Source organism: Lissotriton vulgaris, unplaced genomic scaffold, assembly GCF_964263255.1.
Source record: "Lissotriton vulgaris unplaced genomic scaffold, aLisVul1.2 SCAFFOLD_540, whole genome shotgun sequence".
NCBI classification, from domain to species: Eukaryota; Metazoa; Chordata; class Amphibia; order Caudata; family Salamandridae; genus Lissotriton; species Lissotriton vulgaris.
In genome coordinates this window covers 344,519-368,791 of record NW_028242322.1, presented here as the reverse complement: position 1 = coordinate 368,791, position 24,273 = coordinate 344,519, and the positions used below count along the sequence as shown (strand labels likewise).

General features: G+C 43.3%; 1 protein-coding gene across 1 annotated transcript in view; it reads left to right on the top strand.

The window, feature by feature from the left end:
* Positions 1-23,136, top strand: part of TNFSF18 (TNF superfamily member 18) — a 30,110-nt gene extending 6,974 nt beyond the window's left edge. The window contains exons 2-3 of the mRNA XM_086948302.1: positions 8,781-8,826; positions 18,796-23,136. Of these exons, the coding sequence (XP_086804428.1) occupies positions 8,781-8,826; positions 18,796-19,214 (465 nt within the window). The 3' untranslated portion in view covers positions 19,215-23,136. The remainder of the gene's footprint in view (positions 1-8,780; positions 8,827-18,795) is intronic.
* The last annotated feature ends 1,137 nt before the right edge of the window (positions 23,137-24,273 follow it).

Genomic DNA, 24,273 nt, shown 5'->3' with positions numbered 1-24,273 from the left:
TATTGGGGCTCCAAATTCCTGGTAGGAGAATGTATATTATTAACAATAACACTGTATAATTGTTCACTCTGCAGTAGCTTCTTTTCATCACGGTCCTGAAGAAAGCTGGAGACTCTTGCTCCATAAAGCTGAAACATGTCGACCACACTGCATATCGCCAACGCATAGTTATATTTTCAAACTATTAGGCTTTTTTAAATCTTAACACTAGCGCAGTTCCTAATAAACATATTTTCTGCACTAGTAGTTAATTTTAATTTCACACACCTTTTTTCACTGAGCACTGCACAACTATCAGCACCATTCGAAATACACTGCGGCTAGAAGGTTACCCCGGTCATCCATCTCTGCACCATCATTAGATGGGATTGGGCGAGATTTGGATTTACCATCCGTATCCCACATGATGAGACTCCGCCACAATGGTGGGCTGATGGGAGTTTCTTCAGCCTAGTGTTATTCTTCCATCCACGCCCTCGCTTGTTACGTGTCTACAGAACAGCACACTCTTTTTTGACTACACACCTCTTCTTTTGATTATTGGTTCTTCTCTCCACGTCATGACTCCAGCGATGTCAGTCAGGGCTCCTTGGAGACCATGGAGCGGGCCGTGGGTGTCCTTTGGGGACTGAAGCTGGTCCCTGATGGGACCTAGACACCCATGGATGGCGTCCATTTTGGCAGCCATGACACTTAACCCCACCTGCACCTGCTCAGCCGTCTCCCTCTGGCCCTCCAGCACACAGCGTTGGAAGGCCATGGTTTATTCCTGGGGGTCTTGGGAGAGTGCCGGAGCAGTGGGTGCCTCCTGCAGGGTGCTTTGGGCAGTGGGTGGGGTCTTCTCGATGTAGCTGTGCTGCCCTGATCCTGAAGGTGAGTTGCGGATGATGTCCATGATGTTTTGGAGGGTTTTGGTGTCGACGCTCGCGGTGTCCTCTTCATCATCAGTCAAGAGTGGCTGGGACTGTTCTGCAGGGGGTGTTGATGGTTCCCCTGCAATGTGAAGGTGAGATGGTGTATTATAATATGTCCACATGTATGTAGCCACATGGTATATGTTGACATTCAGACAGCATGGCATTGTACACGGGGACAGTGTGTGGATCAGGGCCATGACCCAGAGTCATTACGGGTGTGCCCTGTGCTCTGCTTGATTGTGCATGTGTTCCATTGTGGGCCTCTCCACCCTTCCCCCCAAGGTCCCCACCTTGTTGTGGTTTTGTTGTGTCCTGTCGAGCAGTGTCTGGTCCCCGACTCCGGCCACAGTCTCCACACTGATGACTGTTGACACCAGCTCCTCCATGTCATCCAGCACGAGCTGTGGCGCTTGGCTCCCACTTCCAGTCTGCATTGCTGCCTTCTGGTTGGCTGCGAGTTTCTCCTTTGTCTTTCACTTGATGTCAATCCATCGCCTCTTGGCCTCGTCCATTGACCTCCTGTGCTCTCCGACCTCATTCACCTTGTCCACGATGTTCCGCAATATTCAATTTTTGGTTCCCAATGACACGTTGGAGGCGACGAACAGTTGTTGATGGTGTTCCATTACCTCCTTAATCAGGATCCTGTTTTCCTGCTGACTGAACTTTGTCTTCCTCTTCTTCTTGTCCCCGAGGTCCCGGGCTGGTCGTCCGGGGTGCTTGTGGGGTTGCGCTCTTCCCCTGCGCCTGCTCCGGCTGCCTCCAGGGTGCTTGGGTGTTGGTCAGTTGGTGTTTGGGTATTTTTTCTACTTATATAGTGATTTTTCCCACCTGCCATGTGTGTATTGCAAGCCTGGCGCTGCTTATCGCTGATTTCTTCATCGCGCTTTGGCCCATTGCATGTTTTTTCGCGTTGAGGTTTGTGTTTTTATTGCCGTTGAGGTGGTTGTATCGCGGACATTGGCCGCGGTTTCGGCAGACTATCACATTCTACCGCCTTTTTGTGAATTCCACGTTTAACACAGGGTTATTTACCTGCGATCGGCTGCAATGTGTAAAGGTGCGTTAGCTTTTATGGTGATGTTTAGCACACGTTCTTGTGAATATACCCCTAAGAGTTATCAAATGCTTGCATGAACAGCCGGAGTTTTATCTCATGAGGAAACGTGGGTAGAGAATGTTCAAAACATAAATTAGTTGGTGGAAAATCAGAAAGTATAAGTGCAGTGCTTGGAAAGCTGCGTGTCCCGTCATTGAATTGCAAAATCCAGTAATAACTTTAAAGTTAACAGAAGAGGATTTCAGACAACCCCACCAACCACAGGGGAAAGGCCGCAAATCACCCCCTCCACAAAGCTGCATTAATTCCACCATTGACCGTAGTGGAGCTTCGTATAGTAATTAATAAACAGGGCCGGACTGGCATTTGCGGGCACCGGGCATTTCCCCGGTGGGCTGGAGGGGTGGGGGCCGGTTTTGTGGCCGCAAGGGGCCGCTTTTCTTACAGAGTGCCGGTTTTGTAGCAGCTCTGCAAAATCGGCCCTCTGTAAGAAAAGCGGTAGCAGTGCTTTGCGGGTAACAAACCCCTCCCCTCCCGTTACCAGGGCCGGTGGAGAACCAACCTGCCAGGGCTGGTTGCTGGTCTCAGTCCGGCCCTGTTAATAAAGCGCTGGAACACCTTGTCAGGGTAGTCAGCACAAAATTAAATGCAGTCTCAATGGCAGATGCAACCAGCTGAAGAAACACAGCATCTGCCTTTGTAGTGAAGACGGCGTTCCATCGCTGGGGTTTTCTAGACGTGGGCAAGCAAATGTATGAGGATAACCGAGCTTGAGCCAAGCCAATGGTCCGGTGTGATCCTAAGTGCGAAATCACGAGCCAATGCATCCAAATATTTGGCATGTAAATCGTGCAACAAACGTATGTAAAAATATGATAAAGATGCTTCAGCATTCAAAAATAGTGTAATCCTTTAATATTTGGTAGGGTTTTACTTGATTAGGTTAGATAATGTCACTGCATTGTGTGGCATTTTTTCAGAAGTTATAGTTTCTAAGCATCATCTTGGAAACATTCATATACCCCACTTGTCTTTGACGTCATTGGTGACCCTGGAGCCAAGTTAGCCGTCTGGTACCCCTCTGTGGCTTACATTGTTATAATAGCTGGACAAGCATCCTCGGGCCTAATCACGAGTGGCCCAAGATGGATGCGATAATTATGCCGTGCAATGAAAATCCATCACTAAGGTAATCCGAATTCTCCAGATGAGATAATTATCACACGTTTCCAGTTTTTGGCCAATAACATGCAGATTTTAGTGCGTATCGCACCAACAACATCCACACATTGCGGTAAATACCCCTTCCCCTTTTAAATTGCGACAGGTTTGACTTGCCTAAGTTTAAGGATGGGTGATGTCCTTAGTGCACCCGGTAATTACTCAGGATTCCGACAACAGCACATACAGTTGTTTGCAAATGGGTTGGAAAACCCCGACCCACTCATAATCAGGGCCTTAGCCTAATAAACAATATAGAAGAAAGATTTTTGTGCAGAGCCCAGCCTGAATGGAATATTTTCAAGGTGCTCTCAAATGTTTTGTTTAATGAAAAGGACGCACATCGAACTAAAGTCGATTTCTAGGATCACGCAATGTGGTCAATCGGGGAAGCTCGAAATTAACCCAGTTACATTACATAAGGACTTCAGAGTACATGGATTATATATAATATACAAAGCAGATACACAAGCCTAAACACAAAAAGAAAACATTACAATGGTGTGTACAAAAGATGTGCAATTTAAATGAAGAGTGTAGATATCAGTGGTGGCTCCTCCGCTAAGGCCCCACTGCTTTTTAGCAGTGAAATAAAGGAAAAATAAAATGATAAAAACTCACCGTAATTATAATTTTATTTGTTTATCCTATAGCAGCTTTGCTGGGGGCGGGGCTTCTCTGCTCTCAGAGCAGGTGGAGGAGTGGTGCGCACACTATGTAAGTGCGCATGAATGTTTGGTTGGCCATCTCGGGCCAGCCAAACATTCATGCGCACTTTGCATGTTCTCCACCCAGGCTATATTGCTGGTTGGAGAACTTGCCCAGGCTCCCACTGCCTGTCTAAGTGCCGAACCACAGTACTCAGACCAAACACAACACTGCATTGCAGCATTGCAATTCGTTATGGATGGCCTGGGTGTGCTTCATGTTCCAGCTGGAGTCGAGACTGTGGAGGAGAGACGCAGCGAGGAAACGGTGAGAAGGTGTTTTTTTTTTCTTCAAGATTTTTTTTTTACACCCGCTTCCCCCCGGCCCGCCACCCCCACTCATTTCTGGCCGCCACTGGTAGCTATAATCTGCCAGTATTATGCAAGCAGTAAGCAGATAGAGTATTGGGGAAAATGAGCGCAAAGAATATAGACATAACATAATGATAATATATAGTATAGCATTCTGATCTTGACTAGTTGGTTAGTTAGAAAATACATCCAAATAGCATCCAAGGGGCCCCAGATGCTAACTCTGTTCCCAAAATCACGCTAAATAGGGGGGACCAGCCAGACTGTAGTCAACGGGCTCCAGGTGGGACAACCTTCTTGGTAGTCTCCCTGTACAGCACCAGGCATCATTGCTTGTAGTCTTGTTCCTCCTGCCCTGTTTCATGTTGCCTTGTGTGTACCGAGCCCTATTGCTTGTTGCCCTGTCCCTCTCTCCCCACTGCTTGTTGCCCTACCCCTCCCACAGCCTTTGCACCCTGTTGCCTGTTGCCCTGTCCCCACCTCGTTTCTTGTTGCCTTGTCCCTCCCTCCTCCTGCTCTGTTCCTTGTGTACCACTATCCCATTATTTGTTTCCCGATAAGTCCCATCCTGTTGCTTTCTGCATTGCTGTGCAGCATGGCTAACAAACATTGCCAAAGCCAATATCTCTCATAAGCTAAACTTGCAGCGCAGCTGAAAGTAAAAAACAGAAAAAAACCCTATGATGCGGCCAGTCTTGACTGCTTCATAGCACTATTTTTTTACTTTCAGCTATGATGAAAATAATTGCCTATTCAAAAGGACAAAGCGGTACAAAAGGGGGTGGTGATGGACGGAGCATCTGAACCAATCAAACACTCGCACCCAGTCAACAGATCTGGGTTTAATCCATCACCATTCTTTAGCCCACTCTGCCACCCCAGTTCAGACATGGCCATATGCAAATCAGTCTGACCCTGTGCCTCATGGGAACAGTCCAGCCCGAACTGCCAAGCCATGCCTTCCCTGGACAGGACTCAAGCTTCCTAGGACCGGTTTCTGGCATTACAGCCGTCTTCAGCCCGGCTTGCTTGAATCCAGTGGCAAAGTGAGCAAGGGACTCGCGTCTGGTTAAACCCAGATCTGTTGACTGGGTGTCGCTGTTTGATTGGTTCAGATGCTCCGTCCATCACCACCCCCTTTTGTACCGCTTTATTCAAAAGGACAGCATAAAACTTTTCCCAGCTCTACAATGGTGCTTTTGAAGAAGCGCCCTGTAACTGTTTTCAGACTGCATGCGGCGCAATAAATTATTTTAACTAGTGATAATTTCCCCCACGTTTTAGCCACGTTGTGGAAACCCCAGGGCATTACCAGGAGCAGTGAGTGTACTGTTAGTGCATGGTATTCAAAATGTTACTTGCTGCCATGGTCTTTCTTTCATTTAGGACACTGTAAACAAGGCAGGATTACATGGACGACCCGTGGTGTTCAGACCCATGAACTACAAATGCACTCACATATCTGTAGTGGCTGTCCTAATCCACTGTAATTTTTAATCCTCAGTGAGAGGAGTTAAAAATTCATGCCCATTCAGTCTTTGGTCTCTGGAGTTTTGCCAGCTGCAGGAGACCTGATAATATTTACAAGATAACCCTGGAAAAGTAATCACATGCCGCCGTATTTTTAATTCACACAGCTCCAGCATAACTCCAGCATGACTCATTTGGCCTATTCTGGGAGGCAGTAGTCTATGCACCTGGCTAAACTGCAATCCCTTACCACTGTTTTATGGGTTCAGTGAGTGGGGGATCTCTACAGGCAGGAAGCACTATGAATTAAATCACCTCCAAGCAGCGACGGCCCGTGGAGGGAGTTACGGTGGGGCAGGAGGGCGGGGAGGGGGAGGGGCAGGGTGGAGGTTGCTAAAAACCGGCATATGGATAATTGCAGGTAAGTAAACAATTTAATTAATAAAACGAATTTCGTAGTGCGCCTTGCATCGCAAAATGCAATGCAGTGCGAGCTACGAAATTCGTTTTATTATTTAAATTGTTTACTTACCTGCAATTATCCATATGCCGGTTTTTAGCAACCTCCGCCCTGCCCCTCCCCCTCCCCGCCCTCCTGCCCCACCGTAACTCCCTCCACGGGCCGTCGCTGCCTCCAAGTGCATCCAAGTGGCGCACATGGCCACGCCCAGTTATCTATCTACAATGCTTATTTCACAGCCTTCCTATTCTGACCACTGACATAACTGGGACACAGGAGACAATTGGGAAAATGAGGATGCAGAGATAACATTGTGAGCCTCACTCTTCTCTCTCAACTAATTAACACCTTCACCGCAGGGCTAATTCCCCCACGGCGCGGGGGGAGGGATGCCGCGTGTGACGCCGCATAGCTTGTGACGAACTCAGCTAGTCAAGCTGCACGGTGGCGCTGTGCTTATGATGAGCTGAGCTCGTCATGACCACGCCTGCTTAATGGAACGCCAAGCACAGGAGGGGAATTATCCCTGCGCTGGCGTTCCACGGCGGTTATGACGAGCTGAGCTCGTCATGAGTACAGCGCCACTGTGCCTCATGACGAGCTGAGCTCATCATGAGCACTGAAAGAGCTAAGTTCCTAAACCACATAAACCAGATCATCGACTTGGTTTGCTGCAGTTAGAAGAAAGAGTAAAAGTATTCACAGCCTGAACATAAAATTTCATCCTTATACATTACGATTACGAGTTTGGTACAACGGCACCGGCTAAACGCTGACTCTGCTGCACCAAAGCCTTGCATGGACCACCTGCTGTATTACAAGTTGTAAAAGTACAACTCGTAATACAGTTGGTAGTCCTTTGACTTTCCCATGGCAGTGCCTTTAAAACTGGCACCGCAATGGGAACGGTCAAAAAGTTCCAGCACAGCATGGACGGTGACGTCTATGCAAAGCTGGAAGTGGGGGAATACAGACGGGGGGCACATGTTGTTCCCCCCTGAATGTATCCCCATGGTGGGGGGACATGGTTCCTGCACTGCCAGCCTTTTCATGGTGGGGCTGGTGGGGTTCCATGAAAAGGCTGGCGGGTTAGTAACTCAAAATATGCTGAGTGGGACTGCGCCAGTCCCGGCTGAGCATAATGCATTGTGGGGCTACTGCGCACTGCCAGAGAATGACTTCCCTGGCACAGCAGGCGGTCCACCGCCGATATGATTTACAAAGTCGATACCAGCAAAACGGTGGACAACTACTGCTGCGCCACCACGATTCAGGCTTTTGCCAGACTCGTAATCGGGCTCTTAGTCGTGTTTTCACACAACCAGGCTGCTGCGTACAACAGTACTGGAAGAAATAACAAGGCACTCGTTACTCTATCAAGTCGGTAACCCAGAAATGTAAGTGGGATGAAAAGAGTGTCTGTGGGTGTGTGTCTAAATGGGGCGTGGCATATGTGATTAAGGGTGTGGCCTAAACATGTAACAAAAATTCAGTGCTTCCCATTCCCAATACCCAACCAGTATTTTGGTGTCTTTCTGAGCTTTCTGTTATTGCATCCAGAGATATGCACCTTAAACCAGCCAGGATTATTGGCTTTGGCAATAGTTGCTAGCTGTTAAAGATAAATGAATAACAACAATTATTTTGTTGTAAATATTTAACATTCAAAATGTTTAAATGTTGAAATAATGAGAATTTGAATTAAATATGACTAAGGTCTATGCAAGGGTTAGTAGTCAATTACTCCTGCTCTTCTCTTCACACAACTTTCCTCTGCAGTCTATGTTAGTCACTTATGCTCTTTTTCTCTCCACATCTTTCCAAAATCCTCCATATGCATATCTCACACTTCGGCCTTCAGCAACGTCTTTTAACTCTCTCCTGCATGTGGTTCCTTTCACTTTACCACCACCCGCACATACTCACCAGTAACCTCTGCTTTTTCTTTTAATTTCGCTTTGTCAATATTTTGACAACTGTGTCACCTCTTTCACACACATTTGCACAGAATCAGAACTGCAGAGAGACCAGGGATTGGGTGACCATGTATTCTGAACACGTTTTTGACTACCCTGACAGACAGTGAGAAAAACTTTGCAATGCCTCTAGCACCAACTCCATGGCGGTCAATGGTGGTGTTTTATAATCACCAGGAGGCGACGAAGATCAAAGTATGCACCAATCGAAAGTAATATGCTGCTAGGAAAATGATAAAGTAACACAACATCCTGGAAAAAGCAAACAGTCTTAGGGAATACAAGACCAACTAACACATGTGAAGTATAAATTGTAATGAGAGCTGTATAAATCGTTTCAGAATGATTAGAGGGCTACTTGCTATGTTGCAATAGAATTCTGACAATTTAGCAGGAATTCCCTTTTCTCCTACCAGCTCTTAGCTGGTCCACAATAGCAAAACGTGAACAAATGGCCAGTGTGTTTGACTAAGAAATGTGACAACCCTAGCAATGAGCAGTCTGAGCAAATTATGTGGCAAATTAGCAGAACACTGTTCTTGGTAGAGCGGCAATTTACCACTGGCGGTATTTCTGACAGAGTGGAGTATATAAGCTGGTAGCATGTTCTACTCAGGTTGTGTAACAGCCCTGATGCAACTGTGCTTCTCTTTTCAGACCCGCCCCATCTGCCTGGCCCGATCTGTTCCAGTGCCCTTGCCCTGTAAGTATTTGAGCAAAATTGACATTCTTTTCATTTTTAATGGCATTCATTGATGCAGTACATATGCTTTTTGTGCATGTAGATGTTGCCTATCGCTGAGTCGATCAATTCTAGTGATAGAAAGTATGAGAGAACCTTGGATTCACTGTGCATACAGATGTATGTCGAATAGGTATGCAGATAAAGATGTAAGTACTATACCTTAAAACACTGTGGTTGTAGTAGAATACATATAGAGATAAATGTACAATAGGTATTTTAAAGTGCAGATACAGATGTATGTACTATAATTAAATATGTAATAAATGTACTGTAATATAGAAACAGTTATGCTGTATGTAGGACGCTGTATTGTGAAGAACAGTTGTTCACTATGAGTAATAAATCATGTAAACAAGAGAAAATCTGGTCTATTATACATTTTGTCCAGAAAATTAGTAATACACCAGGGCAGATATAATGGCAGGTAAGAGAATGCAATATATGTATTTATTGCATATACTTTGTTGAATATTATTTGGAGCATATCATATTCTGATGGTGTAGAAGAACATTCCATACTCACATTTGGGTGAAAGAATGTGCAGTGACAAGTGAGTGATAAAAACATGCATCAACTACCAAAATCACGATGTATGACTCCTTTAGTTATTTTTATATAGTAAAAGAGGAGTCGGTATGTCTGCAGTCAATGGTGTTTCAACCTCATTAGATTTGAGGTCATCATCAAGACAACGTGTGTGAGCACCTAGTGTCTAAAGAAATAAGAAAAACATTGAGATCAGATGTGGAGCGCAGAAAGCCTGCATACTTAAGTAGGGTATAGTAATGAAGACCTGCCTGGTGGGTAAGTAAAGGCATTACTCCTATGACTGGAGTCACCCAGTTAGGGAGGAGGCACAGACACAAGCCATCAACCAGCCCTAGAAACGAGAAAAGAATTTTTGATCCATCTTATGGGTCCCTGAATTAGAGCAGGGAGAGACGGGGTAAAATTATGGAGGAGGTGGGTGGAAAGAAAGGAGGGGGAGGAGAGAGGAGACTTAAGGGGGTTGTGGCATGGTAGTGCCTCACATGCCCTGTAACTAAGACCAAATAGGTACAATGAGCAGAAAATTAAAACGTGTGTGCTGCAGAGGGGGAGGGAATTTCTACAGCTTTCAAGGGAGGTCTTTAAACGGGCCAAAGGGGTATGTATGACGATACATACAACTAGATGTAATCAAGCGCCCGAAACATATCAGTGACAGGGGAATTAGTACTGAAATTAATTATCAGGGGTGCAGTATACACCTATTGGAAGAGCAAGGTACTCACTCAAGTCCTAGCAATTAATATCCAGGCTGCAGTGGTATATCAGGACTGGAATAAAATTGATATCTCAAGTCTTCAGGCCTGACTACTGGCATCAAAACCTAAATTGGAGTTAGACTCCAACGCTATGGTTAATAGAGTAAATTCATAGGTTAAAACAGTAGTAGATATAGTAGCCCCCAAAAAGAGCTCACTATCTAAAAGGATAAAAACATCTGAGCCTTGGTATACAGAGAAACTCAGAGAACAGAAAAAAGTATGCAGAAGATTTGAAAGAAAGTGGAGGGCCGACTATGTGGAGGCGATGAAAGTAGAATACGCACACATTTTGTCAGACTATAAAAAAATTATTATTGAGGAAAAAAGTAAATATTTTACTCGAAAAATTCTGGAAGCCAAGAACTCCAGCAGAGAATTGTTTAGCACAGTAAAAAAACTAGCCAACTTCCAGGAAATTTTCAGAAGATAGATAACCTGGAATTCTGTAATACCTTTTTGAGAGTTCTTCACCAATAAAGTGGAGACAGTATACAAAACCTTCAGAGATAGCAATAATTTGTCCTCTGAGAGAAATATGCTAGGGCTACAACCACCAGTTTCTAGCACACGTTTTACCTTTCTCCCACCTACTGAGGATCAGATCATCCAAGTAGTGAAGACAACAAAGTCAGGAGCTCCATCTGACACTTGCCCTCTTAAAGTCTTTCACCTGTTTCCAGAAATGATTAGTGAGCAACTCAGAACAGTATTCTCGGAAATAATACAGTCATGTATGTTTCCAGAGTTGTGGAAACAACCTCAATTCGGCCTCTACTAAAGAAAGCCAACCATGATCCTGTGGAGCCAAGCAGTTATCGACCAATCTCCAGGATCCCCTTTTACTCTAAAGTGTTGGAGAAACTACTTAATAGGCAGATTACATCTTTTATTTCCGATGGAAATCTTTTAGATCATTTACAGTACGGGTTTAGAGAAGGCCACAGAACAGAGACCGCTCTGGTGATGGCAGTAGAAGAACTAAGAAGAACATTGGATGAAGGAAAAAAGGCCGCCTTGATTTTGTTAGATCTTTCGGCGGCCTTCGACACGGTCAACCATGAAATCTTAATTGGTAGACTAGAGCAATTGGGATTTCAAGACATCGCCCTCACTCTATTGTCAACATATTTAATGAATAGAACGTTTGTAGTAGAAATGGATGGAATGGCTTTTAAATCGTTCAAACTGCCATGAGGGGTGCCTCAGGGTTCATCCCTGAGCCTCACACTTTTTAATATTTATGTGGCCCCTCTGGCAGAAATTATTAGGCAATGCGGTTTCTAGGTTGTCTCCTATGCCGATGGCACACAGGTGGTGGTATCGGTATCAAATAATATCGAGGAGACAGTCGATCATTTTAACATCTGCATGCTGCAGATCAATACTTGGATGCAGAATAACTGCCTTAAATTAAATATGACAAGACAGAGGTTTTGTTACTACGGTCAAACACCTCCTTCTGGTCCCCAAGATGGTGGTCGGCTGAATTGGGCAAATGCCCTGCGCCTGTCACAAAGGTTAGGAACCTAAGGGTAGTATTTGACCAAAGATTGACATTTGAAGGTCACATTAATAAGCTTGCTTCTACCTCCAGGGGCATTTTGAAAATGATAAGGAAGATCTGTCTGTTTATCCACTTGGATACTTTAAAAACTGTGGTCACTGCATTGGCCATATCACAACTGGACTACGGATATGCCCTATTTGTGGGACTTCAGTCACAGCTCCGACTCAGACTTCAACGTATGCAGAATGCAGCGGCAAGTAATTCTGGATAATCCTAAACATGAATCAGTAACTCATCGACTGAGGGACCTCCACTGGTTGTCAATGGGAAAGAGGGTTATATTTAAGGCACAATGTCTGGCATATACGGCATTACAGGGGAAAGGGCCACTGTATCTGAGAACACACCTCAAGAAATACATGCCATCTAGAAATCTAAGGTCGGCTCAGGCACAACTATTGTCAGTCCCTAGGTACAAGCAGGTACGCTGTGGGGGAAGGAGTTTCCTTTTAGGAACTGCAAAGGTTTGGAATTCTCTTCCCATGGCGATACAAAAATAGCAAGTCTCTGATGTCATTTAGAAGTCTGCTGAAAACATGGCTGTTCAAGAACTGAAAGGCTGAAGTACAATTGAATCTGCAGAATTTCAGCTTTCCTGTTAGACCTAGCGCCAAGACGCCCTTGGGCATACGATGCACTTTATAAGTCTGTAAATCAAATCAAATAAAATCTATCTGTGACTGCCTGCAGGAAGAATCCCTAAATTGGTTACACAAGTAGACAAGGGTGCCTATATAGACACGCTACCATGAGGGCTAGCGATTATGGAGACTGTATGGGAAAAACCGGAGAGCGGGAAATTACTAAAACATAGTACACTCAGAGTGGTAGCGTGTAGGTAAACTAAAGACGGCCCAGTTGAAGCGTGGGACTCTGTGCACTTACTTACTCTCCAGCAGCGGACTGTGTATGATGTAGGCGGGAATCTGCAGGCTTGGCATCTGCTTCTGAGGTGAGGACGTAACGAATGGCGAAGTCGCCCAGATATAGTCCAGAATGTGCATACACCTATGTTGATTAGGGCATTGCCACTAGAGCGCGAGCCAGCAAGTTGGTGCGTCTGCGCAAAGGAGCCAACAATGTTCACAGGTTCCCTTCCTTAACTAGTTTATGTATACTTGCAGCATTTTGTGCGGCGATACATTGTTCAATAATCAAATATGCATACCACTCCGTAACCAAGGGAAAGGTCATACTTGTGGCTTACTCCTAGTTTGCTATGTTAGAGGAGGGAGATTTATCAAATATCTTAAAAAACTGAGTTGTCTATATTTATGAATGGAGTTTTCATAAATAAATAGTGTAAAAAAGAAAAACAAATTGAATCAAAAAAGGTCATGTTAGACAACATATACAGATATATATTTACAGACAGGCTTACATTTTGCATCTAGAAGTTCCCAATAAAGAAAAGATAGATATCTGGCCATACTGTAGAACAATGATTATGGGAAAAAGTAATCCAGATGGAAGGTATAAATTAGATCCGAAAAAGGCATAACAAACAACATATATTTATACAGATAAAAATTATTCCATCTTGCATCTAGAGATGCCCAATTGCTACGTGTGTTCATATTAAAAGTGCAGACAATTTTAGTATTGTCCTATAGGATTGCTTTCCAATCTTCCTGCGTATTCAGTCCATTCGAAATGGACTGGCACTTAATAATCCATTTGCATTCCAAAAATTTGGTTGCTACCACATCTTGTTTGGGGTTTCAAAATGTCAATCACTTGCCATGAGAAGTCATTTTCATTATGTCCATTAGTCAGGAAGTGCTTGACCATTGGTGTGGTGATGACCTTACATCGGATCCTGCTTTTGTTAGAGCTTGACTCATTCTAGCACTGGGATGGGTGAGTAAATGGGTGTGTGAGTGCTGTATGGGTGAGTAAGTGACTGTGAGTGAGGTTCTATGGGAGAGTATGTGCTTGCCTCAGTGACTGTATAGGTGAGTGAGTACATGTGTTAGTATATGTATGAGTGAGTGGGTGTGTGACTACCAATATTGGTGAATGAGTGGCTATTTGAGTGACTGTATGAGTGAGTGGGTAGGTGTGTGAGTAGCTGCATGGGTGACTGGTTTGCTGTGTGAGATTCTATGGGTGTATGAGTAGATATGTAAGTGTCTATAGGACTTTGTGTGTGAGTGGGCATATTGGTTAGAGAGTAGGTGCATGAGTGCCTGTATATGTGAGCTAATGGTTGTGTAAGTGACTGTATGGGTGAGTTGATGTGCGAGTGGCTCCATGGATTAGTGAGTAGATGTATGGGTGTTTGTATGGCTCTGTGAATGGGTATGTCAGTGGTTGTGTGGGAGTGGGTGTATGAGATATTATATGGAGCTGTAAGTGGCTGTGTCAGTGGTTCTGTGGATGATGTCATCAGTGATGTCATTTGAGATGTCATCAGTGATATCATCAGTGATGTCACTGACCATGTCATTGGTGATGCAATATGTGAGGTCATAAGCAGCTAACTATAACTGCTGAATTTCTTTGGTATTGTACGAGTGAAATGGCTGACTAACTATAACATCCCTGTAACCTTTAGATTCTTCAGTACATTTTTAAGTGTTTTAAATTCTTTTTCCTAACTAACATGTACACTTTGTTTTCTTCAGTGAATTTCTATGGATTCAAAAAATTCTATTTCCTAAGTATAACCCCCCGTAACCTATATGTGTGTATATTATATATATCTACATGCACACACACACATATAAAAACACAGGCACACACAAATATGCAAAGCTACTGTCTGGAAAAAAAAACACATGCCACATGCGCACTTCACAATTATCACTTTAAGCCACAGCTCCAAGTTTACTTCTTGACAACAAGTGTCATATGTTGCCTTGATATGTGAGAGTTTTTCTGGCCAGAGCTCGCTCTGAGAGAGCAGTCAGTGAAGAAGAATGAAAACTCCCAGGTGAGGATCAGCCTGCTTTCGGTGCCTTTCCTGGTGCAATAAGGTGGGGAAACAGGGAGGCTGATAAGTCATTGCACCTTAGTTGGATGTTATTCCGTAGCAGTGGGCAATAGAACAACCTGGAACAAAGAATCCGGGGTGAGTATGTTTTGGTGACAAGATGGACTGTGGGTAGAGATTGTGATACATATCAGCCCAGAAAGAGCAGCTGTGGAGGTTCCTGGAACTTCATTAACACGAAAGTGCCAGAGGTGACGCCTGAACATTCATAGTTTGGTATAAGGGAAGACCTGAGTAAGGGGAAACCTTTGCTTTTTAGACCCAGGGTAGTCATTCAGGAGCCATTCGGGTAACACCCCACAGGGTGGGGAGGGGGATGGTCCCAGAACCAGCACTGTGTGGCTTAGGAGGAGGGGACTGCTCCTTTTCTTAAACACACTGCTGCCTGGAACGCAAGCTCCCTCCGAGGGCAGACATCCGAGGGCACCATCTTGGATTCCCCCCAGAAAAGTTCACTTTGGGCCAGTTTGAGGTAAAACAAACAGGATGTGCTGCAAAAGTGAGTAGGATAGTCCCTGGGAACTTTTTCCCCATTGGTTATGGAGTGTCCAGGAGTCACCCACTCTCACTGGCTAGTAAATCCTACAAAGCTGGCACCTCATCCATAACTCCTCAGAACAATTTCTGGACCTGTGGAATAACAGAATAAGAACTGCTTCTGCTATTTGAGACCTTTGAGGAGACCTGAAGGGCTGAATCTGCTTCCTCTTGTACCCAGGAAAAAAACGTGGATGCCAAGGGTTTATTGACTGACCTCCTGTGTAGCTACAGGGACACAACAAGCTGCAAGAGGCCTTCTTCTGGAAGTGACCTGTTGCAACTGGAAAGCGAATGGACCCTTCTGGTGGCCTCTGCTGAAGTGAGTCAAACCCCATAAATGCTGTGCCTGATGTCGAGGAGCCTCAGTGGCATCCATAGTACTTATTCTGAAATCTCAGAAAAATGTGGATACATTTTGGACTTCCAGACCTCCAGAGGACCAGAACCAGCAGCCCCAGTCATGACCTTGCTGGGCAAGAAAATCAGGTTGGGCCCACCTGGAGAATTTTGCCACCTCAAAACCCAGTTCAGCGAACCACCACGGCAAGCCCATACCATTTACGTGCAACCTTCCAGTATACAGCCTGCTGCCTTGCCCCGCTGGAGGAATCCGACCTCCCAGAAAAGGACTATGTCCAAAAGTAGAAATCTTGATCGAGCAATGCGCTAAAAGTATCCAGCCAACAAGAGGACTTTCCTGAGTGCGAAATTGTACTTTCTCCATGCTGAGCGTTTCTTGCCCAAACCAACAGCTACAGTGGGACCTTGCTCAATGTCTATCTGACTTCCAAGGGACTTTGCCGGATACAATCTCTTGCCTTGTTCTGCTAGAGGATTTTGACTTTCATTCCAAAGACTATGTCAAAAGGTAAAATCTTTCACCAAGACGACCTGCTTGGGGTTGGATACCCCAAGCAGGTTCGACTTGGTGAAAGACTGTCTTCATTGTGGGTGGCCGGAAATCGCACCTAGATCTCAGTCAGTAGCAAACAGGGATTACTGATTGGTGCTTTATTTTTTCTTGGTGCTGTTGCTTAAAATATTTAGAAAATGGTATTGTTATATTAGACAGGCTAATCTATTTTATTGTATCACTGTTGTATTTTTGGTGGTTCACAGGTCTAAATAAACTATATTTTTGTACTACTATTTCTACATCTTTAGAATTCCATATCTCCTCTTCACCTTATTCGAGTTTTCCTGCTATTATGACATTTAGTTTATCAAATCTTACTCTATGTTTATAAATTGGAGTGGGATTTTGATTGGTTTGTGTGTTCAAATTCTTTGCTGTTTTGGTACTTCCAAATGCTTAATACATTTTCTCTAATGAACCCAGTCTGCTCTGTGTGATAGCTACCAGTGGTTGAGCTGTAGTTTAACTTACTGAAACTTTTCTCTGGATCTAACCGGTTAATGACATTTATTACTTGTGGTGGACAGCCCTCAACCCTAATGAATAAGTCACCTTCTTAAAAGTGGTTAGATTGAGGAAACTCCACTTGGATAGGCTTTACAATAGTGAGGTATAAAGGAAGGCTATATAGGACTGATATTCTTACAATATATCATGTTTTATTGTCTTGTGTTTGAGTAAAGGAGTGCATAATTTGAGCTGGCACGGGCCACCGGCACTCATTTTTGGGGTGAGTGGGGCTTAAGCACTAATTTTATGGGGACTGGAATGTATTTTTCCCCACCCATATTTCCCGAGAGCAAGAGAGCTAAAAACACAACGAAGAAACAATGAGAAATAAAAAGATGGCATTACCGTCATGAAATGAAAGCATAACCCTACAGGAGACAGATAAAGGGGCAGGAAGTGTCTAGAAGTTGGTTAACGCCGCATAAGATTGATTCCAGACCTTGCAGCCCATGGTATTCTGTGCGCTGGTGCCAGCCACGGCCTTTTGAGCAAAGCTTTGGATACCGGCACATACTCTTCAAAACAGTAGGCACTGAAGTAAAGCGATGTAGAGCTGCTCAAATTAAACCTATAATTAAGTATAGAAATATGATTTGGCTTGGAAATATGCTTATCTCTACAATAAATATGGATGGGGTGAATCTAAAAGAAAAATAATGTATTTTTTAAAATAGGAGTATGGATTCTTCTTTTAAATTATAAATGCTTATTGAGATACATTGTAAAAATGCTTTACATACTTTGATTTATGGTTTTATAAATCACTATCAACAATAAATATATGACAATTGCAGTATGTGCAGTGCATGCCTACCTCATAATTGTGGGTGACGTATAGCCCAAGCCCACCTCTATAACCCTGGAACCCCTTCAATTCCCGAGAAGAGCAGAAGAAAATTCTCCATACCTTCCATTTGACTGCTCTAATACTCCCTATAAACAATAGCATCATAGGCAAGTCTGAAGGGAAACGTCCAATACTTGAGGTCATAGAAATGTAGTACCCAAATAATTGTTTTCTGAACAGCAAATCAACTGAATGTCTATCAGAAAACTGTGTTTCTGACTAGAGTGTATTCACCGCTGTTTAAAAAGCAGCCACCTGTCCTCCATACATGATAGAATCCTCTGAGTCCTCTGTTTCCAGCCAAGCCCTATAACATTTCTTCATAACAGCGGTGAATGTTGGACTCCCTACCCTTGTGTTCTTCTCATAGACTTGGCAAGAAAACATTGTCATGTGAAGGCTGTGCCCGAGAGATTGCAGACAAGACAAGCTTTTGTATGCACGAAAGTTGTGTAAAGAGAAAACTCACACATTTGAAAAAGCTGTGTATTGTGTGGGAATGATCCCAAGATACATCTTCCCTGTTCTGTGTGGCAAGTGGGAATTCCTTAATTTCGTATGCATCCATGCCTTGATGTGGGTAAATTCAGTTTTCTTCCCCAGCACAAGTATTTATACAGACACACTGCAACAAAAACAGAACTGTGAGTCACACCAGGCCAACTTCTGAATGAGTAAAAATATAACCTTTGTGATTTGTGTGTGTGTTCCATAGCATGTCTTCTGGTCACCTGCACCATCACTGAGGTGGAGTTTGACCCTCTTATAAAGATGAACTGAACATTGAATGGAAGAGTGATTTGAATGCCCTATAGAGTGCCTGGCATGAGATGGTTGCCCTGAGGAAAGCCCTGAGATAACAACATTGCTCGAAATGAGGAATGATGACCTGCACTTGCTGGAGAGCAAAGGGGTGAGTTGATTGTTAGTTGTCAAAGCTGGCTCTTCATATCGCAGGAGAATTGGAGTGCGGCAGAAGGGCTGAGTGAGTGACGGGAGTAGTGATACGGACTTGGAGTGTGGGTTTTATAAACTATCTTTGAAGAATAATGTTTTCGTGTGCTACCTTGGTATTTAGGATGAAACTAAATGCCTGCATTTAAGCTGATGTAGGCAGATTGTATTCCACTAGAATAAAGCAGAACCTAAACTTCTTTCTCTCTTGAATGACTGTGCGAAAATGCCCAGCTCTGTATGTGGAAGTTGTGAGTTCATAATGGAAGTCCATTTTCTCTTTTTAGCTGTCAAGGAGGATTGGACCTGGACCATGCACAACTGCAGTAACCACTTCCGCGAAGAAGGCGCAAAATTAGAGGTCCTCAAGGAAGGGGTCTACATCATCTACATACATGTGACCCACAATCCTATCGCAAACGGGCCATACCGTGATCTCTTTACGGTTCAGCTCTTGAAGGAAAGCAATGGAAAAGAGAGTATCTTGAGCAAAATGACGGAGTATACCGAGGGCATCAACTGTTCTTCATGCCAGCCTTACATATCAGTGGCTCACCCCTACCAGCTACAAAAAGGCGACCTGCTATATTTGCAATTCAACAATTTTACTAATGTTTCTAAGACAAAGACAATGACTTTTTGGGGGGTTTATGAAATTGCACCAGTTACAGTCTCTTCGAGTGCACTGTTCCAGGAATCAGCTTGAGCTGTGTGGAGCAAATTGGCTCATCACCTTTTGGGCGCTTCTGAATGTGAAACACGATTTGCACTATTGCAGATGTTCATTTAAGACTTCGGCCTATAGAAGTATCAAAGGGTTGACCCACACGCCCACGCCCTTATTACCTTTACTAGGATATTTATTCAGTGGAGTGAAAGGACGGTACTTCCTATTCCACGTGAAGTTAAGTGATGTGTGATTGACAATGTGGTTGAGTGAAGTAAAAGTCATTCAGTTGTCATTATTAAGTTACAATCCAATGCTCCCCATTCTGGTTTCAATGGGAGGAAACATGCTAAATTGGTGGGACCAATAAGGCCACATCATCCATTCCAAGTATGTCACTGGAAGGAAGATATTGCTATCGGTCTCTTCAGTCGCCCCCTACAATCTCGAATATAGGCATTGGAAATGAAGGTATGCCTCTTTTTCTTGTTGAAACCAGGTATAGCTCCTGTAATAGCCAGATAAACGTCTGCTTTCCGAACATACTCTTCGCTTTATGGCTGCCACTGAAAGCTGCTCTTCATGTCGACCTCTACAAATTGGACATTGTTTTCAAACAAATGTGGCCCACTGCAGCGAGATATTAGCTCAGGGGAAAATAAAATGTGTTTTGGCCATTCAATGATTTGGTGGCCAAATTGAACCTACAGTAGCCATGGTGACTCTAAGTATTCGGCTACCTACTTGCTTTTGAGAGTAGTGAGCCACAGTAAAAAATAGCCAATTGATAATTTCCCCACAACTCACCCACCAAACTGGTTGTGATTCGGCGGAGATAAATCTTCTGTCCTGGCACCTAAAGTATCTACCTAAAAACTGTATAAGACACTTCACTTTATATATTTATTTATTTGATATTATTTTCTTTTTTTCATTAGTGTATCAAACCTCCAAAGCACTGTAGTACACTGTCATCATGCTCTGCCACCTTTCCAAATGGTTGGGAATTGATTGTCCCGTAGGCAGATTGGGAAAACGTTTCTTAAAAAAAGATGGTGTCGCTTTCAAACTTTTAGAACTGGCCCAGTGCTATCATCCCAATGTACCAGGTCATGCCATTTATCCATGGCAGCAACCATCCACCTAAACTAATGTTTTTGACTAGGTGAACAGTGCAATTCTATGTATAGCGACGTTGTGGTAAATTATGCGGGTTAGTCTTTCTTTGAATCTGAAGCCCCATCGACATTAAGCCCCACATGGACTGAAGTAAGGACCGTAAGTTGAAGATATTTTTGTTCTGGGACACAGTTTAGTTTCTTCAAAATCTGGAGAGGGATAGGAGTGGATATGTCCTTTTCTCCACACTTAAAATCAACGGTGCAGCCACATTGTAAATCTACATCGTCAACAAACAGAAGTGAGGAAAGCTGTTGCACTGTTGTAAGGGGTGTTGCAGGAATTTAGTTTTACTTTTGTAAAAACTTAAGGAATGCCTGGTATATCAGTTTTCTTTGATCAGGAGGTGTTTCGTGCATGGAGCAAGCCTGAAGTTTTGAAACAATAACATTTATTATAGTTTCAGACAAATTGAATCGACAAATACTATCTCTGATCTAATGCAGATGCTTTATTTGTGGGTGCACGATTTTTCAACTTGACATGAGTTAGGTTTTGTTTCCTCCTTGCTCCCTTCTCATACTCCAAAGGGCTTTACCATAGAAAATCTCCTCTGAGAGGCAATGACAGGTTTCCACAAGAAGTGCCTCTATCTGATGCCTCTCCTAAAGTGTTTCCTAATTGAAAATTCACTCCATGATCCCTTTAGCCACCTCTAGAGATGAGATGGGGATAAATGAACTGCTGTGTAAATAGGCAGCCATCTTTGACTAGTGAAGTTGGCTGCAGTTACAATTGTTCTGACTAATGTTCTTTTTTGACTGCATTTGGTGACTCCTTATACCTCCCATTCACTAGTTTTATGGAATGCTGTTTTTCATTGCCATTGTTTATTATTTTTAAGGGGACCTCATAAACCATCATACATTTAGTAAAAGTTGGCCAAAGTAAGCCCAAGATACCAGCATTGAAAATATATCATTGAAAGAGTGCTGCTCTAAGCTCATTCATATGAGATTATTTAACCACATCGCTGCTTGAGATATTCCTCTGCTGTGCTGGACAGCAATAAAAACGGGTGTGGTCATGACGAGCTCAGCTCGAGCACTGTGCTGCATGACGAGCTGAGCTCGTCATGAGCATGGAAGGGGTTAACCTTATCATTCTGATGGGTTGGAAAATTAAACTTACCAGCCCTGTTGCACTTACATCTTTAACAATATTGCGAATCCTTTGTCTTTAACCCGAAGAGTCAGTATCATCTAAAGTTCAATGGGAGCCCCGGCAAGACATATTTTGTGGGCCCTTGTAAGAAACAAATTTCAATTTTGTTACCCATTTCCTGATAATACCTACACTCCATGATGCCAAACAATGCTAAATTATATGTTAATCTTTAACAGGGTCACACAGTTGAAATATGTCTTGCCCAGGACCCCAAAATCCACAAGATAACTCTGGGTAGAGAGACCAAGTCAGGGTAAAAGTAGGCGGCAGGAGAGAGGTTTAAAGAGAGAGAAATGAAAAAGAGATAGAGCAAATAGGGAGAAAGTTCACTTTCACCGGGGCCCCTTGGAAGATGGGGGCCCAGGACAATCGCCCACATTGCCTATGCCTTACAACATCTCTGTGAAGAGTTTGTCTAAAAGCTGCAGTGAACTTTGGGTGAAGCTCCTGGCAGAAATGAAGAACAATCAGGGGGCTCTGACTCTGAATTTCTGATTTCCCTAGTAGTCCCTAATTTCTAAGGGGTCCCGCTTATGATCCCAGTTAATTCTGTCCTCTGGATAGCTCTGATATCAGTAAATCCTAGGGGCTCAAAACGGGAACCTCATAATGAGACTTTGATATACTTAAGCAAATCAACGCATGCTAACATTCTATGATGTAGGCTACTGCTCTTTTGTCACAAAATCAGGTGTTAGCATATTAGCCTGAAAAGCGGGTTTTCTCTTTTTTCTGGATGTTGGTCCAGACAATGGCCACCACACATCCTAGAAGACTCTGAAAAGAATAACTCAGTGGAAAACAATAATGAATGCTGTCAATTTGTCTGTATATTTATATATAATGCACAGTGCTAATAATAATAGGATTATGTGGTAACTATTAATAATATACGGTGTATTATAAATACATGTGTAAATAAAAGTTTTAATATGTCTGACACGGTTCCTTGCTTGAAGTTATATAAGGGGTAACATTATTGACACCAATGGAGTTCGTGGCTAGCTTAACAGTGAGAATGTAGACTGTAGTGTAAGGTATTCTTAAAGAAATAAAACAGAAGAGAAAGCATTCTTAGCATGAATTAACTCAACAGATCTGAACCTTGATTGTGTTTCATTGTAAGAGCATGTGATGTGATGAAAGCAGGAATTTAATTTAACAAATGGAATATGCAAAACCACAAACACACACAGGTTACATGTAGTTAATGGTAGCAACGGGGGGGCAACGGGGGGAGGGTCTCTCAAAGGGGCGTGTTCAATGTAATTATGGGTTTGGCTTAAAACACTTAAGTTAAATATCTGTGCTTGGCATACTCTGCCACCCGACTGGTATTGTGCTGCTTTTGTCCTTGCATCCATATGTATTTTGCTGCTTCTCTCCTTGCATCCATATGTATTTTGCTGCTTTTGTCCTTGCATCGATATATATAATACAACAAGCAACATTAAATGGCTCACTCTCTAAAGGGGCCACCTGGCAACAAGCTCTGCGTCTTTTAAAGGCCCAAAATAAAGCTCTGCATCTTTTAAATGTCCAAAATAAATGAATATCATGCCATAGTGTATCAGGAGATTGTACCCGAAATAAAGCTTGAAGATGGGCCATGAAACGTTGGCTTGTGATGTAATGTTATTGGCCTGTATGCTTCTCTTTGAAATCATCATGAACACGAAGTATGTTGTTTTACCTAAACAAAATGGAAAATGATATTTTCCATTTTCCATTCTTGCATTTTCTTTTGTGTCAATTCAATTGTTCTGTGCAGTTACCTTGCAGACAAAAGGGTCATGATTTGAATAGTGCAGCAGGTGCAGTAGCACCGCGCCCAAAAGTTGTCAGAACTCCTCTAAACACATAATATTGCTATATTTTAATACTTAACAGACAGTCACAATTGCAGTTCCCTTGCAGATAAAAGGGACTTGATTTTAATGGTGCAGCAGGTGCAATGGTAACAGGGCCAAAAGCTCTAGGGACCCCACTAAACCCAGATTATTGCTAAAATGTTAAACTAAACAGGCAGTCACATGTGCATTTACCTTGCAGACAGCAGGGTCATGATTTAAATGGTGAAGCAGGTGCAGTAGAACGGGGCCCAAAAATTGTCAGAACTCCTCCAAACACATAATATTGCTATATCTGACTACGAAATTGGCAGGCACTAGGGTCATGATTTCAATGGTGTAGCAGATGCAGTGTCACCAGGGCCCTAAGCTCTAGGAACCCCTCTAAACACCATATATTGCACTAGTTTACTACTAAACAGGCAGTCACAAGTACCATTACCTTACAGGCAATAGGGTCATGATTTGAATGGTGCAGCAGGTGCAGTGGCACCGGGACCAAACGTTGCCATAACATGTCAAAACACCAAATATTGCTATATTTTACTACTAAACAGGCCGTCACAAATGCAGTTATCTTGCAGGCACTAGGGGTATATTACATCAATGAATTTTATTATAACCCTCTTTCATTTCATTTTTAAAAAAATTGCTATTACTTACCCCGACTATACCGCTAGTAACAGCTCAATATATTGCCTTTTGTACATAAACAAGTCATAACACCATGACAGACATTCTGTGACTTATATTGTACAACTACTTGGCAAGCTACAACTTCCCACAGTGGAGAAGTGTGGCTCAATGGTTAGAGCGGCAAACCCTGATGCAGAGATCTGGCCTGGGACCAGGGTTCAATTCCCCGCCTCGGCGGGTCTTGGGCTCAAAATTCCACAGACCTG